This window comes from Misgurnus anguillicaudatus, chromosome 21 (genome assembly GCF_027580225.2).
Source record: "Misgurnus anguillicaudatus chromosome 21, ASM2758022v2, whole genome shotgun sequence".
Lineage (NCBI taxonomy): Eukaryota > Metazoa > Chordata > Actinopteri > Cypriniformes > Cobitidae > Misgurnus > Misgurnus anguillicaudatus.
Genome location: NC_073357.2, coordinates 43,397,580 through 43,415,723, shown reverse-complemented (window position 1 = coordinate 43,415,723; position 18,144 = coordinate 43,397,580). Strand labels below are relative to the sequence as shown.

General features: G+C 36.6%; 3 protein-coding genes across 3 annotated transcripts; 1 reads left to right on the top strand and 2 right to left on the bottom strand.

Annotated features, from left to right (window-relative positions):
• Positions 1–454: 454 nt before the first annotated feature.
• On the bottom strand, positions 455–6,604 carry ccne1 (cyclin E1). Its single transcript, XM_055208214.2, has 12 exons — positions 6,237–6,604; positions 5,711–5,764; positions 5,482–5,569; positions 5,330–5,392; positions 4,753–4,916; positions 4,365–4,500; positions 3,933–4,079; positions 3,722–3,817; positions 3,475–3,609; positions 3,223–3,334; positions 2,593–2,750; positions 455–1,186 (listed from the first exon to the last, which is right to left on the bottom strand). The coding sequence occupies exons 2-12, from the start codon at positions 5,725–5,727 to the stop codon at positions 1,070–1,072; spliced, it is 1,233 nt and encodes a 410-aa protein (XP_055064189.1). The 5' UTR covers positions 5,728–5,764; positions 6,237–6,604; the 3' UTR covers positions 455–1,069.
• A 131-nt stretch (positions 6,605–6,735) lies between these two features.
• Positions 6,736–12,977, top strand: LOC129446842 (uncharacterized protein F13E9.13, mitochondrial). The gene is made up of 6 exons (XM_055208227.2): positions 6,736–7,178; positions 7,260–7,342; positions 7,906–8,086; positions 9,370–9,520; positions 10,393–10,520; positions 12,114–12,977. The coding sequence occupies exons 1-6, from the start codon at positions 7,106–7,108 to the stop codon at positions 12,302–12,304; spliced, it is 807 nt and encodes a 268-aa protein (XP_055064202.2). The 5' UTR covers positions 6,736–7,105; the 3' UTR covers positions 12,305–12,977.
• LOC129446849 (uncharacterized) lies at positions 12,412–17,965 on the bottom strand. Its single transcript, XM_055208235.2, has 4 exons — positions 17,808–17,965; positions 13,926–14,080; positions 13,521–13,659; positions 12,412–13,225 (listed from the first exon to the last, which is right to left on the bottom strand). Exons 2-4 carry the CDS (start codon positions 14,056–14,058, stop codon positions 13,003–13,005), a joined length of 495 nt encoding a protein of 164 aa, XP_055064210.2. The 5' UTR covers positions 14,059–14,080; positions 17,808–17,965; the 3' UTR covers positions 12,412–13,002.
• Positions 17,966–18,144: the final 179 nt, after the last annotated feature.

Here is an 18,144-nt window from a genome sequence, read left to right as displayed (position 1 = left end):
TTACTCAGTATTAAAGATATTTTATCTGTGTTATATACAATGTTATTTACATAAATTCATCCTAACTAATGTAAAAAACTAAAACACAAAAAACTTTAGACTTTTTTTCACCAAACAAGCACTTTGTTAAGTTCCATTATTAAAAGGGACAATTCATTAAAAAAAAAGGAATATAAAAAAAGGGCTGCTACATAGCACTAAAAGCTGGTAATCATAGGGGAACCATTTTTATGAGGAACCATATAGTGTGAAACAGCACCACTTATGGTTCTACAGAGCACAGTATGATCTACACAGGTGCTATATGGAATTTAAAATGGTTTCCCTCGGATTATGAGCCAGTGAACCACTTTTAGTGCCATTTAGCACGGTTTATTTATAATCTGGTGTATAAAACCTGATCAACTAATTAGTAAAGTTGCACTTCTGTAAGAATGTACACAAAACCAAACTATTAAACTTAAAAAACTGTCTGAGACAGTTGCTTTATTTAGACATATGAAATGTAGCAGCATCATGTTAAAAACAAACCTATAAAAGGAATGATCAGATTTGGTTCGAACACATACTTAAGAAGGCAACCAGAGAAAAATCTTAAATATAAAAATCTGAGTCCTAGCTTCTGAAGCTGGTGATTTCTCTGGTCCTTTCTGGCAATGGAGACTTCAGTCCCCATGACAACCTGTCAGGATTTGCTGGTCCAAATGGCAACCTGAGCCACAGAAATCCATGCCCATATTTGTGCGGGGATCTCAGTGGTCATCTTTCCATCTGCTCCAGTCCCACCCTCTTTTAGCAGCAATCGGAGCCAATAACAGCTCCAAGATTTTGGCAGGTAGTCTACATTTGTAAAATTAACAAAAATACAAACACCAAACCTTTGGACCATTAAAAACAAAGTATATCTTTCCAGGCTCACATAAAAAAGCACAAGATGCTTTTGGTATACAATCTCATGCCAATCCACGTAAAATCGATGTTCCTGTGCATCCCGTAATGCCACCACTCTGTATATGTTGCATTTCATTTAAATTCATCAGTCAGAACTGTCCCCTAATCCACATAAAAGTCAGGAGACTGTACTCTCTGGTTTCTCACTACTGGGTGGTGGAGTGAGTACTCCAGATGGAACTGGAGACCTCTGACTGCTCTCAACATCCACTAGCTGATAGGAGTGCACCCGCCCCTGAAACACAAAACAAGAAAACGTCAGACCACCTGTTAAGTCTCAATCTTATGTTAAATTATAGACATTTAGATCCTCTGAAGTCATTGGTTCTCATTTACTAATAATTGCATATGTTTTTCGTATTTGAACTTCTCACAAAAACTTTCCGTCTTATTCAGAACGCGAGTGTTTTACATTGGCAATTTACATAAAACACTCCGAAACCAGCTCCATATATATGGGCTTTCCACAGCGCTAGTCCACAGAAACTTTTAGAGCAGATTGTCATAGAAGCAAAAGACCTCGAAAAAAAAACATGTAGTAACAAAGTATTGGATGCGTTAAAGAGACATTCTACTTTTTTTTAAAAAATATGTTAATTTCCAGCTCCCCTAAAGTTAAACACTTGATTCTTACTGTTTTGGAATCCATTCAGTTGATCTCCGGGTCTGGCATTAGCACTTTTAGCATAGCTTATCACAATCCATTGAATCCAATTAGACCATTAGCATCGCACAAAAATTAACTTAATTTTCTGTCCATCTTAGTACACGATGTAACTACAGAAGAGTAACGTTTTAAATAGAAAAAATATTGAAACTCTTTGGTTAATTTTTAGCGCAATGCTAATGTAATGGTCTAATCAGATTCAATGGATTGTGCTAAGCTATGCTAAAAGTGCTAGCGCCAGACCCGGAGATCAGCTGAATGGATTTCAAAATGATATGAATCAAATGTTTAACTCTAGGGGACCTGGAAAATTAGCATTTTTCAAAAAAAGTGGAAAGTCCCTTTAACAAATATATGCCATTTAATTAATACGACACAGACACGCATCTGTACCCTAAATAAAACAGACAGGAGATCAAGTGATTGATGTTTAGACGTTCTCATTACATTTACATGACGTTTACATTAGGCATTAAGCCGACGCTTTTATATACAGATTTAAAAAGTGAGGAAGGAAAGCGTGAAGATGTGCCATTATGTGCATCTTCTTTATGTGTAGAAAAAAAATAAGTAGGCTATAATAATGTATAATATATAATATATAATTATAATAATAATAATAATAATAATAATAATAATATAGATAATGTATAATAAAATAAAGAAATTATTATAATACAAAATCATGTAAATTTTATATCAACATTATTATAAACATTATAATTATAGCCTTGTATTTGATTATAATGTACATGATTATTGCGTACGTGTGGTTTTAGGGTTTCGCGAATTTTTGCTTACATTTAGAAGAAATTTTGATACGAAAGTTTTCGATGAATCACGATTTGTTCGTGAAAACACCCGTACGCACATCACTAGTTTAGTGAATGAGACCCAATGTTCTGAGATTACATAGCCATGTAAATAAAATAACCCAAGCTTTGAACAAATACTTTCAAGCCAAGTCAACTAACCAGCCAATCCAAGTAAGGCACATGAGTCTGAATATTGTGCATGTCATCTGTTGCGATTCCTTTGAATGTCTTGAGAGCCGAACTGCCCACTTCACGGATTGACATGGCAAAAGGGACCATCCACTTCACGCACTCCTCCAAATCGGACCACTTTAGCCCTGGAGGCCCCACAAAAAACAATTTAGGTAAACTTCAAACACTGATTCATGCCTAGGTTTGTGATTCAGTCTAACGAAACAGTGCGGTCAAAACATTTTAAAACAGAGAAGACATCCTCTTTACATATTGCCTATAACAAATAAGTATTTTATCCTTTATAAAATAATATTATACACATTAATGTTGAAAGTGATGTGACAATGATAACTAAAGTTGAAAGATTTTGAAATACTGCTTGCAAATCTACATCTTTAAAAATTGAAGCAATCTAGGCACCTGGATAAAAGTAAGCGTTATCAATGCCACACATTTACCTAGTAATCATAACAGTGCTGAATATTAGATTTCATTTTAATATTACTTATTCTTTAAATCTTTTTTACAGGTTTAAATCAGTTTTGTAATCCCAAATGTTTATCACCCCACTGTACATACATGCCCTATTCCAAGGAAAAAAACATGTCACAATACCTGAAACTTTAATCACTAGTTCCAGAGATGAGAAATGGAAGAGTGCTGAAGCTGCAAGAAGACTACACGAAAACTCCAGACTCTTTACATCTAGTATACACAGATCCAAGAGCTACATAAGAGAAAACAAAACTTGCAGTTAGTCTCAGAATTGGTGAGAAACAAGGAAAAAAGGCAGATTCTGTATATATACGCATAAAAAAAAAGAAACAAATCCAAGTCTGCTGATCCTAAAAATGCATGTATCCCTACCTCTGCAATTTGTACGAACGTAGCCTGCGGGTACTGGGACACGAGAACTTCAGCATGCTCCTTCAAATAGGCCATCTGCATGTAAATGTTCAGCCAAGCCACTGGGGTTACAGGGCTCAAACTCCAATTCAACTCCTTAAAAGAAAGGAATCAAGTAGATTAGATATAAAATGTATCATTTAAGCAGTCAGACAAGAAGTGTTTGGAAGTATTTCCAAGGTATTGAGGTAAAATGATGATGATCTACCTTCATGATGATAATTTCCATGCTGAAAATGTCCTCTTCTGAGCAGGCCCCATCAGTAACGTAAGCGAACTGGTGCACTTTGGGAGGGTAAATTTCCTTTGGATCATCACAAAAAGGCCCAATTATTTTTCAGGTTTACAACTACAAGGTATGTACTATTGAAACTGAATAATTGCACTGATATTGCATGTTCAGGGTCAGGGATTCATACCTCCATTTTGGCAGCAATGAAGAGGCAGGAGATGCCAATAAGCTGTAGTGTTGTTTTCATTACGTTCTCTTGTGTGGCCATGAAACGATCAAAGTAATCCTGACTCAAGTAAAACGTTTCTCTGTGTAGTTTATACACATCACAAACCTGAAAAGACAATAAATGGGTCAATGACCATGATGTCATTATTTCATCTTATTGGGGGAAACCACACTCCCCCCACAATCAACAAAACTCCATGACGGTAAACATCATTCGACACCGATTGTAATTGCAAATAAGCGCTGCTCCAAATTAGCATCATGCTGCATTTGGGAAACAGCCTTTGTGAACCTCAGAGGTCCAGACAAAATTTAAAACGGTTGCAGTAGTCCCACCCTTCTTAATGAGATATGATTAAAATGTGTGAATTGTTAAACAAGAATTACAAACCTCCATTAGCCAATCCAGCAGAATTGCTCTCATTTTGGGTTGGAGATTTGGATGTCTGTGCATAACGCGTGTATCTCTTAGGTAAATTTTGTCCTTTCTAAGTAGGTTGTTCCACACGTCATCTTTGCTCGCCCAACTATAAAAAAGTATAGATAAAAGCACACTTTTACATTATGGTAACATTTAACAAAGTCTTGAAATACGCCACAACATGAGGACAGCGTTTAAACAATATATATAAAGCACTTATAGTTTCAAACAAACATATTAAACCCTAAAATGAGTCCCTAGGGATGTGTAAAAGAGGTCTTGTAAGACAGGATGAGCAAATAGTTAATTATGCAAATGTATTGATCTAGGTAACTAAATGCAGTTATAACTCACTCACCAGAGGGCTGGTAGGGGGGTAGAGCGTGGGGGAGTGATGAAAATGTTTTCTGAGGTGTACTGTGCGAATCCCACGCTGCCAACAGCAACCGGTTCCTCGACTTCATCAGGTGTGGGGATCCGCCTGCATGGGCTTGTGTAACCCGTGTCAGGATTCCAGCAGGCCTGAGCAAGAGTATGAAAGGAGGAAGGACAAAAAAGGTAAGACTTCTAACGGATATAAACAAATACATCAGCCCGCCCTCTGTAACTGGGACAGTCATGAAACAAAGCAATTGTAAAAAAAGAACTTCTTTGATCCACAGAAAGCTCACCAGATGAAATCAAGCAATGGCCTTAACCCATTAAATGGCATTGCCATATGGTGACACGGACAAAAAAAATGAAACAAAATCACTATTAAGTTGAAGTTCTCTTTGGTTGCATTTATCAAGCAGAAATATTAATTTAGCCCCTGAGTCACACAATCCAACCATTACGTACAAAATGCTAAATTGACATGCATGGTGAAGTTGGTTTAGCATCATATCAAGAGGCCTATTGATACCATATTGGCCTAGCCCAAGTTTCATTCATACCTGGGATGCACATGGTTTCTTTCTGGTCATCTCCGTGACCTCTTCATCTGGATCTTGTAAGTGCTGTGGATCAGAAGCACAACAATCAAACGTTAGCTCCCATTATGCCACCCTTCATAACAGAATATAAAGATGAGCAAAATGTTTCTTACAATAGCCACGTCTGCTTTCCTTTTCCTTGGACGCGCGGAATTTGCTTTAGGAGGTTCATCTTTTGTGTTAATCTGCTCTGTTTGTGTCCTGTATATAAAATAATAATGTTACATTTCCAAACTGGACAAAAACTCTGTGCAAGTCGCTAACTGGCCAGCTCGTGCTGTAACTTTTCCTTGCACACCGATTGTCAAAACTCACGTAGAAAGACACTAAATCGAAACTTACACTTTCTTACTTGGCATGATATCCACGCGTGTGTCTCTCTTGAATGAAGAGAGCCTAAAAAACAGAAGTGTTATTTTATAAAAATGTCCGATTTGTGGCGTTTAATCCCAACCCCCCTCATGCAAGTCTTCACAAAGCGCTTTGGGCGCGGGGAAGTAGAACTGGGAACAATGTTCAGGAGGTCAAAACTACACCAAAAACGCAACATATGACTTTCAGATCTCATATATATGCACTACAGAGTCTATATTTTGGGTATAATCCTATTATGTGTTAATAATTTTCTTGCTTTATTAAATAAAACGGGGTTTTATCGCTCTACCCAAGGGAGTCAGAAAATGGCCGAGGCAATCACTATTCCTCATTTCATTAAACGCGCTCTCGCAATAGTTTACGCTGAAAAACAAAAGCATCCGCAAACTTATTTTCCAAATGGGATCCCTTAAAATCTTTAATACGCACCACAAACATAGTAGTGGTTTTAAAAAAACTTCAAACAATGACTATACGTCTCTAATGTACTTACCTTAATATGATGCTCTCTGAATATTATTTCTCTCCAGATATCCACGGATGCAGGAGTTAGTAGGGTATTACACAAAACATTATTTAGTAAAACTGACCCAACGATGTGTATGTTCCCAGCATATGGCTGTGATGTGTTCCGCAGTCCTCTCGCTCTGAGCTGGCGCCAGTAATTTTGCGCCTTGTCTTATAAACCGCCTGCCGTGGCTAAAAGGGGCCGTCAACGCGGGTCATTTAAAATCCCCGCGCCGACATAACAACAGCAAACAAATGCAATCGATGCCGCTTCGCGATATACACCGGTGCGTGTCAACCACAAAAATCCCGTGTTATATATCAAACATGCATTCGTCAACAAAACAAAGTTTAGAAACGCGAAAATTTTTGCCGGCAAAACAGGAGTGTGTTTGATGACGTCACTTGAGGGGCGGCGCTGAATCTCAGGAAGTTCGAAGAGCACATGGCTAGCAAGCTCAAGAAGTAAACAATCCGAGCGATTGCGTTAAATAGTTGAATTTTATCATAATATCTTGTCGAGAAGATGGGTAATGGGATGTGTTGGTTATGCACGTTTGACCGTTTGAGATGTCACGTGTTGAAAAGGGGATGAAACGCAGTAGATGTAACTATTTGTTGCAGTTGCTGTATCAGACAAACGCATGCAAATCAGTTACTTTAGAAAGACTGGCGCTCCTTACAAATACATTGTTTTCAACAGTATATAATAGCTTTTTAAAATACAATATTAAAAATGTCGATTTTTTTTAGTGTTGTCACTGTTAGACTGCAACACTTCTGTAAGTATAACCTTTGACCAGTCACGTGACCATCAAACGTACTCCCGAATCTGGGTATTGTAGGACGAAAGAAATGAAGTTTTTAAAACTTTTCGGACGATTTAAATCAAATGTCATTGGCATGATTCACGTTCAAGCCCTGCCGGGTAAGGTATTTGTTTTTCTGGAGTCTGTATTAAGAAAGTGCAGTAAAAGTTTGAACTCTTAACGTTATTTGTTTTTTGAAGGGACTCCATTAAACAGCACAACTGTGTCGGGGATCACAGAGAAAGCATGTCGAGAAGCGGACATTTACCACCAAGCAGGGCTTGTACGTGGTTAATAAGTAAATGTATAAGTGATTGTATTCCACTATAATCATATTGTGCTTTCTTGCATTTTTAAGTAATATATAACCATTGGCGTAGTTAAAATGTTATTGCCAGTGTGTCAGAACGGGTACCTGCAAGGGTCATTCAAATCGAGATACTAACTAAACTACACTGCTGAAAACAAACGAATACAAATTCTTATGTTTGTCATTACAAATACCACTAGGGGTCATCAACTGTACATTTTAAATCTTAATCTTAATCTAGAGTCTTAATCTAGTAGGATTTAATAGGGTTTCCCTTACACCATATCAACCCAACAACAGAAGCCAGCAATGTGCTTGACCAGCAGAGACCATAACAGTTTTCATTAAAACCAATACAACTCCCGCTATAACCATAAAATCCAATACAATTTCTGTGATGGTTTCTTTGGTCTTACAGAAGATTATAAACAACATAATGGTTCAACATTTTTATTTTTAGTAAACAGAAATGTCTATTTGTTTGTTCAAATGTATTCCGTCAGTTGTGCTAATTTTAAACAATCATCTCTTGACAGGATGGAGTGATCATTGAAAACATGCATGATATTCCTTACACCCTTGAGGCGGGTCCAGAGGTGTGTGCATCTATGACCGCTGTGTGTTCTGCCGTTAGAAGGCTTTATCCATCCTGGCCACTTGGTGTACAGATCCTCTCTGCTGCAAACAAATCAGCGCTGGCCGTTGCCTTGGCATCAGGTGTTCACAAGAATGTAAAAACGGTCACAAATGCCTTATGTTGAAGAGTTCCCCTAAATTTACATCACATGATATTTTACAAATGAAGAGTTTCATTGCAAAACGAGATAAATCCATTTTTTAACATTTTTGTCAAAACATGTTTATTATTATGTTATGATGTTCTTATTTTGTTTTATGGTGCTACTTAGCTGTATTTTTTAAGTTATGAAGGTTTAAATCAAAACAAACCAACTGCAGTTGCATTGATATTAATTGGAATGCACAACGAAAAAACAAGATTTCTGAACAATTTATAAAACGGTGGTTATCTCGTTTTGCTACGAAACTCTTGAAATATTAAGGGGACACTCACATTTTTTTTGAAAATATACTAATTTTCCAGCTCCCCTAGAGTTAAACATTTGATTTTTTTACCGGTTTGGAATCTATTCAGACGAACTCCGGGTCTGGCGCTACCTCTTTTAGCATAGCTTAGCACAATCCATTGAATCTGATTAGACCATTAGCATTGCGCTAAAAAAAAACCAAAGAAAGAGTTTAGATATTATTCCTATTAAAACTAGACTCATTTGTAGTTACAACGTGTACTAAGACCGACAGAAAAATAAAAGTTGCGATTTTCTATGCAGATATGGCTAGGAACTATACTCTCATTATGGCGTTATAGTCAAGGTGTGCTGCTGTAACATGGTTGCTGGAGGTGCAATGATATTACGCAGCAGCAAAAGCGCAACTTTTAATTTTCTGTCGGCTGATGGTCTGGTCAGATTCGGTGGATTGTGCTAAGCTATGCTAAAAGTGGTATCACTAGACCCGGATATCAGCTCAATGTAGGGTGGCCATTCGTGCCAGTTCCGCCGGACACCTCCCGAACATGTTTTCGGGTGCGTTCTCCGGAAGTCGCGTTGCTCGACCGCATACGTCTTCATTGAGGTTTTCACATTTCAGTTAAATACATTAGAAAATTAAGACTTTTTTTCTTTTAAGACATACAATCATTGTAGTTTCATTCTTACCTTGAAATGTAAAGGTTGCTTTTCTGAAATTAAACCCGAAATATTAAACCTTGATGACGTATGCGGTCGACCAACACGACTTCCGGAGAACGAACCCGAAAACATGTTCGGGACGTGTCCAGCGGAACTGGCACGAATGGCCACCCTAGCTCAATGGATTCCGGAGAGGTAGAAATCGGATGTTTAACTCTAGGCGAGCTGGAAAATTAGCTTATTTTCAAAAAAAATGGAGTGTGCCTTTAACTTACAACTCCCCCTTTAAAGGGTTGGATTTTATCCGTGCGGAGGGCTTTGTGTTTTCGCATGTAGCTGATGAAGGCCTGCTAAATGCTTGTGCTGGTGAGCTACTGCGCTACCGTAGACACATCGGAGCAGAGCACATTCAGATCTTTACAGACATCAAGAAGAAGCACAGGTATGATTGCATTAAATTTCAAGTTCGGTATATTACACTTAAAGCCCTGTTTTCAGATTGTTTATGATGAAATAGAAAGGTTTTGACTAAAATTTGGACATATGATGCTGGCCCGAGAATTCTCGGGTGCTTATTGCATCACCTCCCACCTCCAGAATGGCTGCATAGGTGCACAGGAACAATCCTTTCTAAAAATGCATTAAACTTTCGTTTACAAAGACGTGAAACTCACCAAGTGGTCGGGGGTGTTCACTGATATGCTCACACGGGGGTCGCTGCAGGAGACGCTTTCCAACAGGTTTTATTGTAGTTTTTGTCCAACTCCATTGACTTGTTTTAGATGTGCTGTGAGGTACGCTATTACTCCGCACCGGGAACGTTGTTTGTATTCTTGCAATTGGCAAAGGCGGATTATCGCCACCAACTGGGCTGGAGTGTCTATTATTGAAGCTCTCAACGGAAAAATGTACGGGTGTTTAGAAAAATAGGTCCACAAGTTTACAACGAATGCTAAAACACGTGTTGGAAAGCATCTTTTGCAGCGATTTTTGTGTGAGCATATCAGTGAACACCACTGACCACTCGGTGAGTTTCACGTCTTTGTAAACGAATTTTAATGCATTTTAGAAAGGATTGTTCCAGTGCACCTATAAAGCCATTGTAGAGGTAGGAGGTGATACAATAAACATCTGAAAATTCTCGGGCCAACATCATATGTCCAAATTTCAGTCAAAACCGTTCTATTTCATCATAAACAGGGCTTTAAGTCTAAAATACCGAACTTGTCCTTTAAAACTCTTGCAATGCCAATTAATTGTCACATAATTTTCTGCTATCATATGAAGTAAGTGAAGGAATAATTGTCATTTTAGTGCCCATGCCCTCACTTCAGATGTGAGTATAGCTGAGACAGCCAAAGCAGCTGAGTTCTTCCTCTCTGATGGAGTCATCGTCACAGGAACGGCAACTGGAGCGCAAGCTGATCCAGAAGAATTAAGGGGTGAGTCTGACAGGTGATTTAGATGTCGTGTGTAATTTTTTTTAATGTTAAAATATATGTGAATATATATGTAATGTGCAGAAGCAGCTTTAACCAAACATTAAAAAATTTGTCAGATGATTTTAACTTTCAGGGCATTTTATTTTATGAGTAATAAACCTTTGTTACAGCCTGGGAATAAAAGCCATGGCTTTAGGGGTTGCTAACAGCATGCACTGTCAGTTGAGCGTCATGAAAGTAGGTCAGGAAACCATTTCTACAGAAAAGTGTAAATACTGTGGTTCTTTCAGTGCTATGTTTGTCTGACATGTCAACATCTGGCTCAACCAATGCCATGGGTTTGCCGCACATCTACCTATATTTACAAAAATGCCAGGTGTGAGGGCTGTTTGGAAACAGTTGTTATTATTTACAAACAAAACTTTATAGTGTGTATTTATACAGATTTATCTGTTTTACTATACAATACGCTTTTCCTTTTTTGCAGTATGTTTATTTCTTTGATTTATTAGGCTACACTGTGATTGATTCCCTAAATCAGATCAGGGATCTAGTGTGCTATGCATGTTTGAATTACTCAATTCAGAATTGCTACAGTACAAACAAACCTATCTCATATGTCATCCTGACATTTATCTGCAGCACCCTAGCATCTCACGAAATGAAACCAAATCACGCAGCTAAATGGAAACCATCTGATATAAACATCGTTTGTCAGGTATTTTTTAGTCATCAGTTTATCATACACGAAAACTAAGAAAATTAATAGTAGTCTGCCAAGACCGAGGTAATTTTGGATGCTTTAGGTCAATATTCTCCAATTATCTGTTTCTCCCTCTCTTTCTTTCGTTCTGTTTTGTATGCGCCCAGCATGCTTTCTGGTATGAGTTTTTTTTCATGTGTCTCTTTAAACGGAGAGTAAAGTTACATATTTGAAATCATAATTATTTTTAATTTTCCTTTAACACACTCACATTCACCTCAGAATCTTTAGCCCTAATTAAGGACTCATACTTTCAAGGTTAATTTGCCACCAATATCTACTATAATAGAGCCCATCGGCCTAGTATTTCACCACATGCACATAAAACTTGTGTATAATTTGGGTTTAAGGTCATAGAGAGAGTAGTTTCCTTGGAGAGAAAAGGATGCCATAAAGTCTCTTGGCCCTGGTGATAGCCCCATGGAGCAGACAGTCTGCTTTCAGCCCTACCTCACAACCAATGACCTTGTATGGGCTAATATAGACAACAGCATTGCTAGCTATTTTAAATCCCACTTCCAGATGGCTGGTGATCATTGAAGGCTGTAAACATAGGCATGAAAACCAAGCCCAGGCCTAGTCTGCCACTGCCCTGCTGCCTATGTTGGACATTTGCCTATTGCCTTCCTTAGTTCTGATCCATTGGGCTGGGGAATCTGTCAGATGGTGGATGGGGCACATTCTGCCAAAATACTCATTACAATAAAGGAAAAACATGTTTTTTGTATTTTTATGCATGCACGTAGCAAAACGGTGTTCTTACATGAACGTTTTGCCCAAACCATTTTTATGCACTTGTTAGGAAAGTTAATTATTGTATTTTTTTTCAGAGGTTACCCAATCTGTACGAATCCCTGTTCTTATCGGTTCTGGAGTAACACACAGCAATGTGGAGCACTACCTTCAAGCAGGTGCTATGATCATTGGCTCCCACTTCAAAAAAGATGGCTATTGGGCAAATGATCTGGATGCAGAGAGAGTGAAAAAGTTCATGGAGAAGATGCACAAACTTCGTGACTAAAGGCAAAGCTGTTAAAACAAGTGAATACTGTATTTGTTTTCTTGTAACAGAAGAACGAGAAAATTTGGTTAAACAATTCAAATACAGTTAAAAAAAACAAGACTTAATGTGATGAAAAAATATTTTTAATTTTTATAAAGATTTTACAAATGTATTCTTGAAGATAGAAAATAAAACCTCAAAATGCATTTATATTTACAAAGTCATATGTTAGCAGAAAAAATTTAATGGTATGAATCACAACATACTTTGGTATCACTCATGCAAACATAAGGCTTAAGATGTAGATTCACATTGTTTTGCCTTGTTTTCATATGCTTCAACACTGAAATATTTTCAAGAACATTTTTTTTCTCACTTAAACGATATTTAGGCACCATAGCAAAGCAGAATCACACAAACATTACTACATTGCACTTTCAGATAAGCACCCTTTAAATACTAAAGCACTGCTAATGCCAATGCTTTATGGTCATGTTTTGAATCATCCAACTGAATTTTCAATGCATGCTTATGTTACTGAGTTATGTCAGTGTTAGACTACCAATGAGACGTCCACCTTAAAAAAACCACACTGTGTTCAATGACACTTTAAATTTGTAACAGACTCACAGGGGAAAAATATCAGATTATCAGTATTCCCCTTGAAGATGAAAACAACAATTCACATAGCTTTTTTATGTAGAAAAGACTAAAGCTCAATAGTTGTACAGGCGTTGAGTGGGCTGCTTGAAGTAGCCGTAGCGGCGCTCAGATAAAAAGCGTGTTTTTGTAAGGTTTTGCCTGTTGAGGGCGCCACGGGTCAGCTTTCTATGCTCATTATAAACTCTGGCACGCTGCACTGAAAGCAGTATGTTGCTGCAGGGCAATGGGCTGCCCCATGCAGCTAGCCAAGAAACGTGACGTCTGATTGGTGGAGACCTAAAGCAAAAGTTTGACAACACAGACGCAGTTAAAAAAAAAGATATAGGTTGCATGTCAATGTGACATCATAAGACTTGTTTTGCTCATATTTTTAAAGTATGACTGTCATTCCTATGTCTAAAAGCAATGTGACCTCCTGCACATACAACCTTTCTTGGTATTCCTAAAATGTTGTTTACGTGATTATTCCCTACACATTTTAAACTAAGCACTGCAAATGCCACTTTAAGTTGCATAGTTAAGAAAAATTGGCCTACCTCATTAAAACTCTTGGATCGGTCCTAAATCTTACCTAGTCATGTCTTCCGGTTCTTCTTCTTCTAAAGCGATGTCTTCCTCATCAGGCTTCATCTGGTACACAGACATGCTGGGGTGCTCAATCAACAGGTTTTCCAACGTGTTTGCCTCACATGAGCCAACAGACTGGTTCTCTGCACAAAAGCAGATATTATTTCAATTTAATGAAATAACTTCAATACGAAGCCGATGCCTCAAACCAAAACCCTTCTGATCATCTAAGGTTAAATTCCAATGCTTAAATTCATTTTATTTGGTTTTTAAATTTTGACTTTGTCTTTCATTACTATGCCTAATAAGTTCATGTTACAGTGGAATAGGTGTGTCAATACCCTTAAAACATTACAAAAACATTATAGTATATTGAAAATCAGTATTTTGAAAATCAGAAGACACTCACCTTGTATATTTATGATAACCCATTCGCCATCCTCAAGCTCAAGAAGGTTCGTGTAGTCTTCAGTTTCAACTACAGCATCACTGGGATTCTCCTCTACGCTGCCAACGAACTGTGCAATGATTTTACCGATCATTTTTGTTCTTGATAAATCAGATCTTTAAGAAAAAAGAACAGAACATAAAAATAATTATTTATTACACCCTACATGAAAAAAATACTTGAGTGTTTCACGTAATAAATTGTAGTTGATTACTTTTTTTGTGGGTCAGATAATTGACATAAGGTTAATTTAAACCAGTGGTTAGGTTTGTCCATATTTTACCCAAACAGTCCAGCATATTTTAGTCTGTATACTTTGTAAAAGGTATACCGGTTCCTTGACCTAAATTATTTACTTGATGTACCCTATGAGATTTTAAGTAAATTCTGTAGAAATTACAATGTTATTGCAGCTGGGTTGCCGGTAATTTACCGTAGATTTAAATTTATGTTATTTATAATATTAATAAGTCTTTATCTTTACAGAATAAAACTATACAATAACAGCCTCATGCAAAGCATTCTGGGAACCAGAAATCATCATCAACCTTTTTCTGTTTTTTGCTTCAGATTTTGTTTCCCAGAATGTTTTGCTTGATGCTGTTTTTTAGTTTTACTCTGTAAAGACAAAGACTTGTAAATATTTAATGTTCATTTAACTTTGAACAAAATGTTGCCAGTAAATAACATAAATTTAAATCTACGGTAAGTTACCGCCAACCCAGATGCAATAACACTGTAATTTCTACAGATTTTTTTTACAGCGTTTCAATAATTTAATAGCACATTTAACATCAAAAACATTTTTTTCATTGTTTAAAGTTTTTATCAACAGTATTTTACATTATTATTATTTCCTGTTATTGGACCCTATATCTGGTAATTTTCTTTTTTTTTTTGTAAAACGTATCTGTCCATATTGCATAAGTTCTCCGTTTTCTGATGTTTGAAAATAATTATTTGTTTTTCATCACATCACGAACCCCCTGCAATTCCCACAGTTTGGGGAAACCCTGATGTAAACTATAGATGGTTTCATCGGACACACATACGTTGCTGTAGTCACAATTGAGTAATACACATACGAAGCACGGACCCCTGGCACGAAGTTAACTGTTTATCGGGCTGACTATAAAAAACCCTGACGTCAGGAAAAAATACCTTGTAGAAAATAAAAACGTTTCGTTTCCGCATGGATCATGGCCGTGCAGATTTGGCAAGACTTCCGGAATCTGTTGCTCACTTACATTTACTGGTTATTTATTTTGCTTTTTATCAAAAATAATCTATGACTAACTGTTGTTATTGGTGCTATGCAGAAGTCTACTGGAACTTAAGTTTGGTCCACAAAAGCCGTTTATTTACGTTGTCGCCACTGTAGTATTAACTAGTATTAGGGCAGCACGATTATAACAACAACAAAAAAAAACCTAATTGCCATTTTTTCACCTTGATATTATAATTTATATTATTATTATTGCTGATTAGTAGATTTTACATAAAAGTTTTGAATGTTTTATAACTTTCTGTAAAGCAGCTAAATTCTTAACATCTAATAATGTAATGTAAATAACAGTTATGTAAGTTACACTGTAAAATAGCTATAGTTATATGCAGCTATTTGTTTATTTTCTGACAACCGTTTGTTTAAAGTTAAATGAACATTAAACATTAACAAGTCTTTGTCTATACAGAATAAAACTATAAAATAAAAGTCTCATGCAAAGCATACGGAACCAGAATCCTCATCAACATTTTTCTGTTTTTTTTCCTTCAGAAAAACATTTTGGTTTCCAGAATGCTTTGCATTTGGCTGTACTTTTACTTGTTAATGTTTAATGTTCATGTAACTTTGAACAAACTGTTTCCAGAAATTTAAATCTACAGTAAGTTACTGGCAAACAGCTCCCAAAAATACTGTAATTTCTACAGACTTTTTTTACAGTGCACCCTTACAAACATTTGTAGTAAAACCTTGATTTTACAAATGGTACTCAATATGTAATCAATAATGGTAATAAAAAACATGGTTAAAACCATGGTTAAGTTGCATTGGGAGAATAAATGAAGATGAAATGTTGATTTGAAATGTTCTGTTAGATCATTTGTAACAAATTCAAACCCAGCACAAGAAAGGAGACAGCAGTGTGATACAGTAAATACACAATATGTACGATGTTTGCATTAAAATATCCCAAAACAACTAGCACAGTTTTATATATTTCTCATGCGTATTTACACTATCCCAAATGGTTTCACCAAGTAAAAATGCATTGTATGCAAGTAAATACTATGCATTGTTTTTATCAAATTACTATGGTTAATACTGGGGCTGAACATTATGGTATCGAATTATGGGTAAAACAATAAAATATAAATTGTCAAAAGCCTCAAATACAGCTGTTCATTTGTGCTCATTTCTGTGAGTTTTGGCAGTATGTTCTGGCACCAAATACAATGGTAAATCAGAGGTTTTAATATTGATTGTTGATGTTGACGTGTCCTTTAGTCATTCGTTTTGGATTTTTTACTAACAACATGATAATTGTTTTTCCTATGTGCAATTAACTGTATAATCAAGGAAACATCCAGCCAGTTGTTATCGCAAAATAAACACAGGATGATCAAGAGGGGATCACCCTGAGGGGATTTATTTTGAAATAACATTCAGCTTGGTGTACATTATTATCCCTTACATACTGCCCTCTAGAGGATTCCACCTCAACTGCAATAATTCTTCTCTAAAACGAGATTGCAACGACGATTGATCATGCAACGACCTTTCTTTATTTCGCTGTTAAACAGGCATACAAGTTGTTGATGGAAAGTACCGCAGAGAATGTCTAACATCTCATATTAGACACTGGAAACAGCATCGTGTAACTTTAAGGTCATGTTCTGCCCTGCTGGTACAACTAATGCACTTGGCATGATATCAGCCGGTCGAGACATGGTGTTCCCTTCCATACATGACGTATTTTTAACATTGCCTGGAATTCATTTCTAAAATTAGGTTTATTTTTGACCAAATTCATACATCCATCAGAAAGTAACCCGACTCATTCTGGAACAAGAACAGACTGGTTAAAGCATAGCTAGCAAGTCATCCGTTAATGACGTTCGTCTTACTACAATTTACATACATTATTAGGCTACTACAATAAAATACATTACAATTACATTATTTAAACTCATTGGTATTATAAACTGAACCGATTAAACGGGGACATCGGATCGACGCTCGCCAAACAGTCTGACTTCTCCACTAATATTTTAAAAGTTAAAAAAATTAAACTAAATGGAGTTTTATAGATACATTGCGATGTTTCACGATAGTCATTTTTTAAGATCACATTTTATCTCTTTTTATCACTTTAACTCAGGCAAAATGAATGACTATTACTTTTTTTTATATATAACTCGACGTGGGACAGGAAGGATCGATCAGCTGTTCTGACCATTTAAAGCATAGCGGTGTTGTTTTCAGACGCTGCATATGCAGCAGTATTATAGTTTGGCTGCTTGTCTTCGTGCTGCATTAATATTTCCTGTTTTTTTTTTTATATAAAAAAAGTTTACAGTGCGTAGACTGATAGGATCGGGCAAACTATAATACGGTAGATTAACCATATATCATGAAGATCATTTAGGCGAATTGCTATTGTATGTCGTCTCGCATTTGTTACCTGTAAAAAAATAATGCTTTAGTTTACTAAATAGTGTTTAATCACATTTCAGTGTTTAACAAATAAAACAATCATTAGTGCACAGAAACGACGAAGTATTTCAAAACCTAAAAGAAAAAATATAAGATGCGTGCAGAAGATGTTAAAGAACGCCTACCTTAATAGCAAAGTTGATTCTATGTAATAGCTTTACTTTTTGAGAAATTATATCCAAGTTGCTCCTTCGGTGTACGGTCTCGACTTGTTTATGTACCCGAAGTTCCTCCCCTTTGTTCTTGACTGTACTTGAGATTGCGTCACCAAACCCCGCCCATAAGGAGGGGCATGTGGTGTTCGCACATGCGGATGTTTACAAACAGCTTTACATGCGTTCACAGAGAAATCCTATAAAACGGAGATAGTTTGTTATAATATTAATCCTAAACAGTAACTGGAATAGTTTTCCACCTCGTTACATGACATCGACTGAGTGTTGATGTTGCATAATAACAGCC

What these genes read in the sequence shown, in the direction of transcription:
- ccne1 (XM_055208214.2), bottom strand. An exon ending in GGAAAGCAGACGTGGCTATT is followed by an intron (nt 5,393 to 5,481) that starts GTAAGAAACATT and finishes TCTGATCCACAG; the next exon opens with CACTTACAAGATCCAGATGA. An exon ending in ACCCCCCTACCAGCCCTCTG is followed by an intron (nt 4,501 to 4,752) that starts GTGAGTGAGTTA and finishes ACTTTTTTATAG; the next exon opens with TTGGGCGAGCAAAGATGACG.
- LOC129446842 (XM_055208227.2), top strand. Translation starts at nt 7,106, where the DNA reads ATGAAGTTTTTAAAACTTTTCGGACGATTTAAATCAAATGTCATTGGC. An exon ending in GGCCGTTGCCTTGGCATCAG is followed by an intron (nt 8,087 to 9,369) that starts GTGTTCACAAGA and finishes CCCCCTTTAAAG; the next exon opens with GGTTGGATTTTATCCGTGCG. An exon ending in GACATCAAGAAGAAGCACAG is followed by an intron (nt 9,521 to 10,392) that starts GTATGATTGCAT and finishes TTGTCATTTTAG; the next exon opens with TGCCCATGCCCTCACTTCAG.
- LOC129446849 (XM_055208235.2), bottom strand. Translation starts at nt 14,058, where the DNA reads ATGATCGGTAAAATCATTGCACAGTTCGTTGGCAGCGTAGAGGAGAAT. An exon ending in GGTTATCATAAATATACAAG is followed by an intron (nt 13,660 to 13,925) that starts GTGAGTGTCTTC and finishes GCTTTTGTGCAG; the next exon opens with AGAACCAGTCTGTTGGCTCA. An exon ending in GAACCGGAAGACATGACTAG is followed by an intron (nt 13,226 to 13,520) that starts GTAAGATTTAGG and finishes CTTTTGCTTTAG; the next exon opens with GTCTCCACCAATCAGACGTC.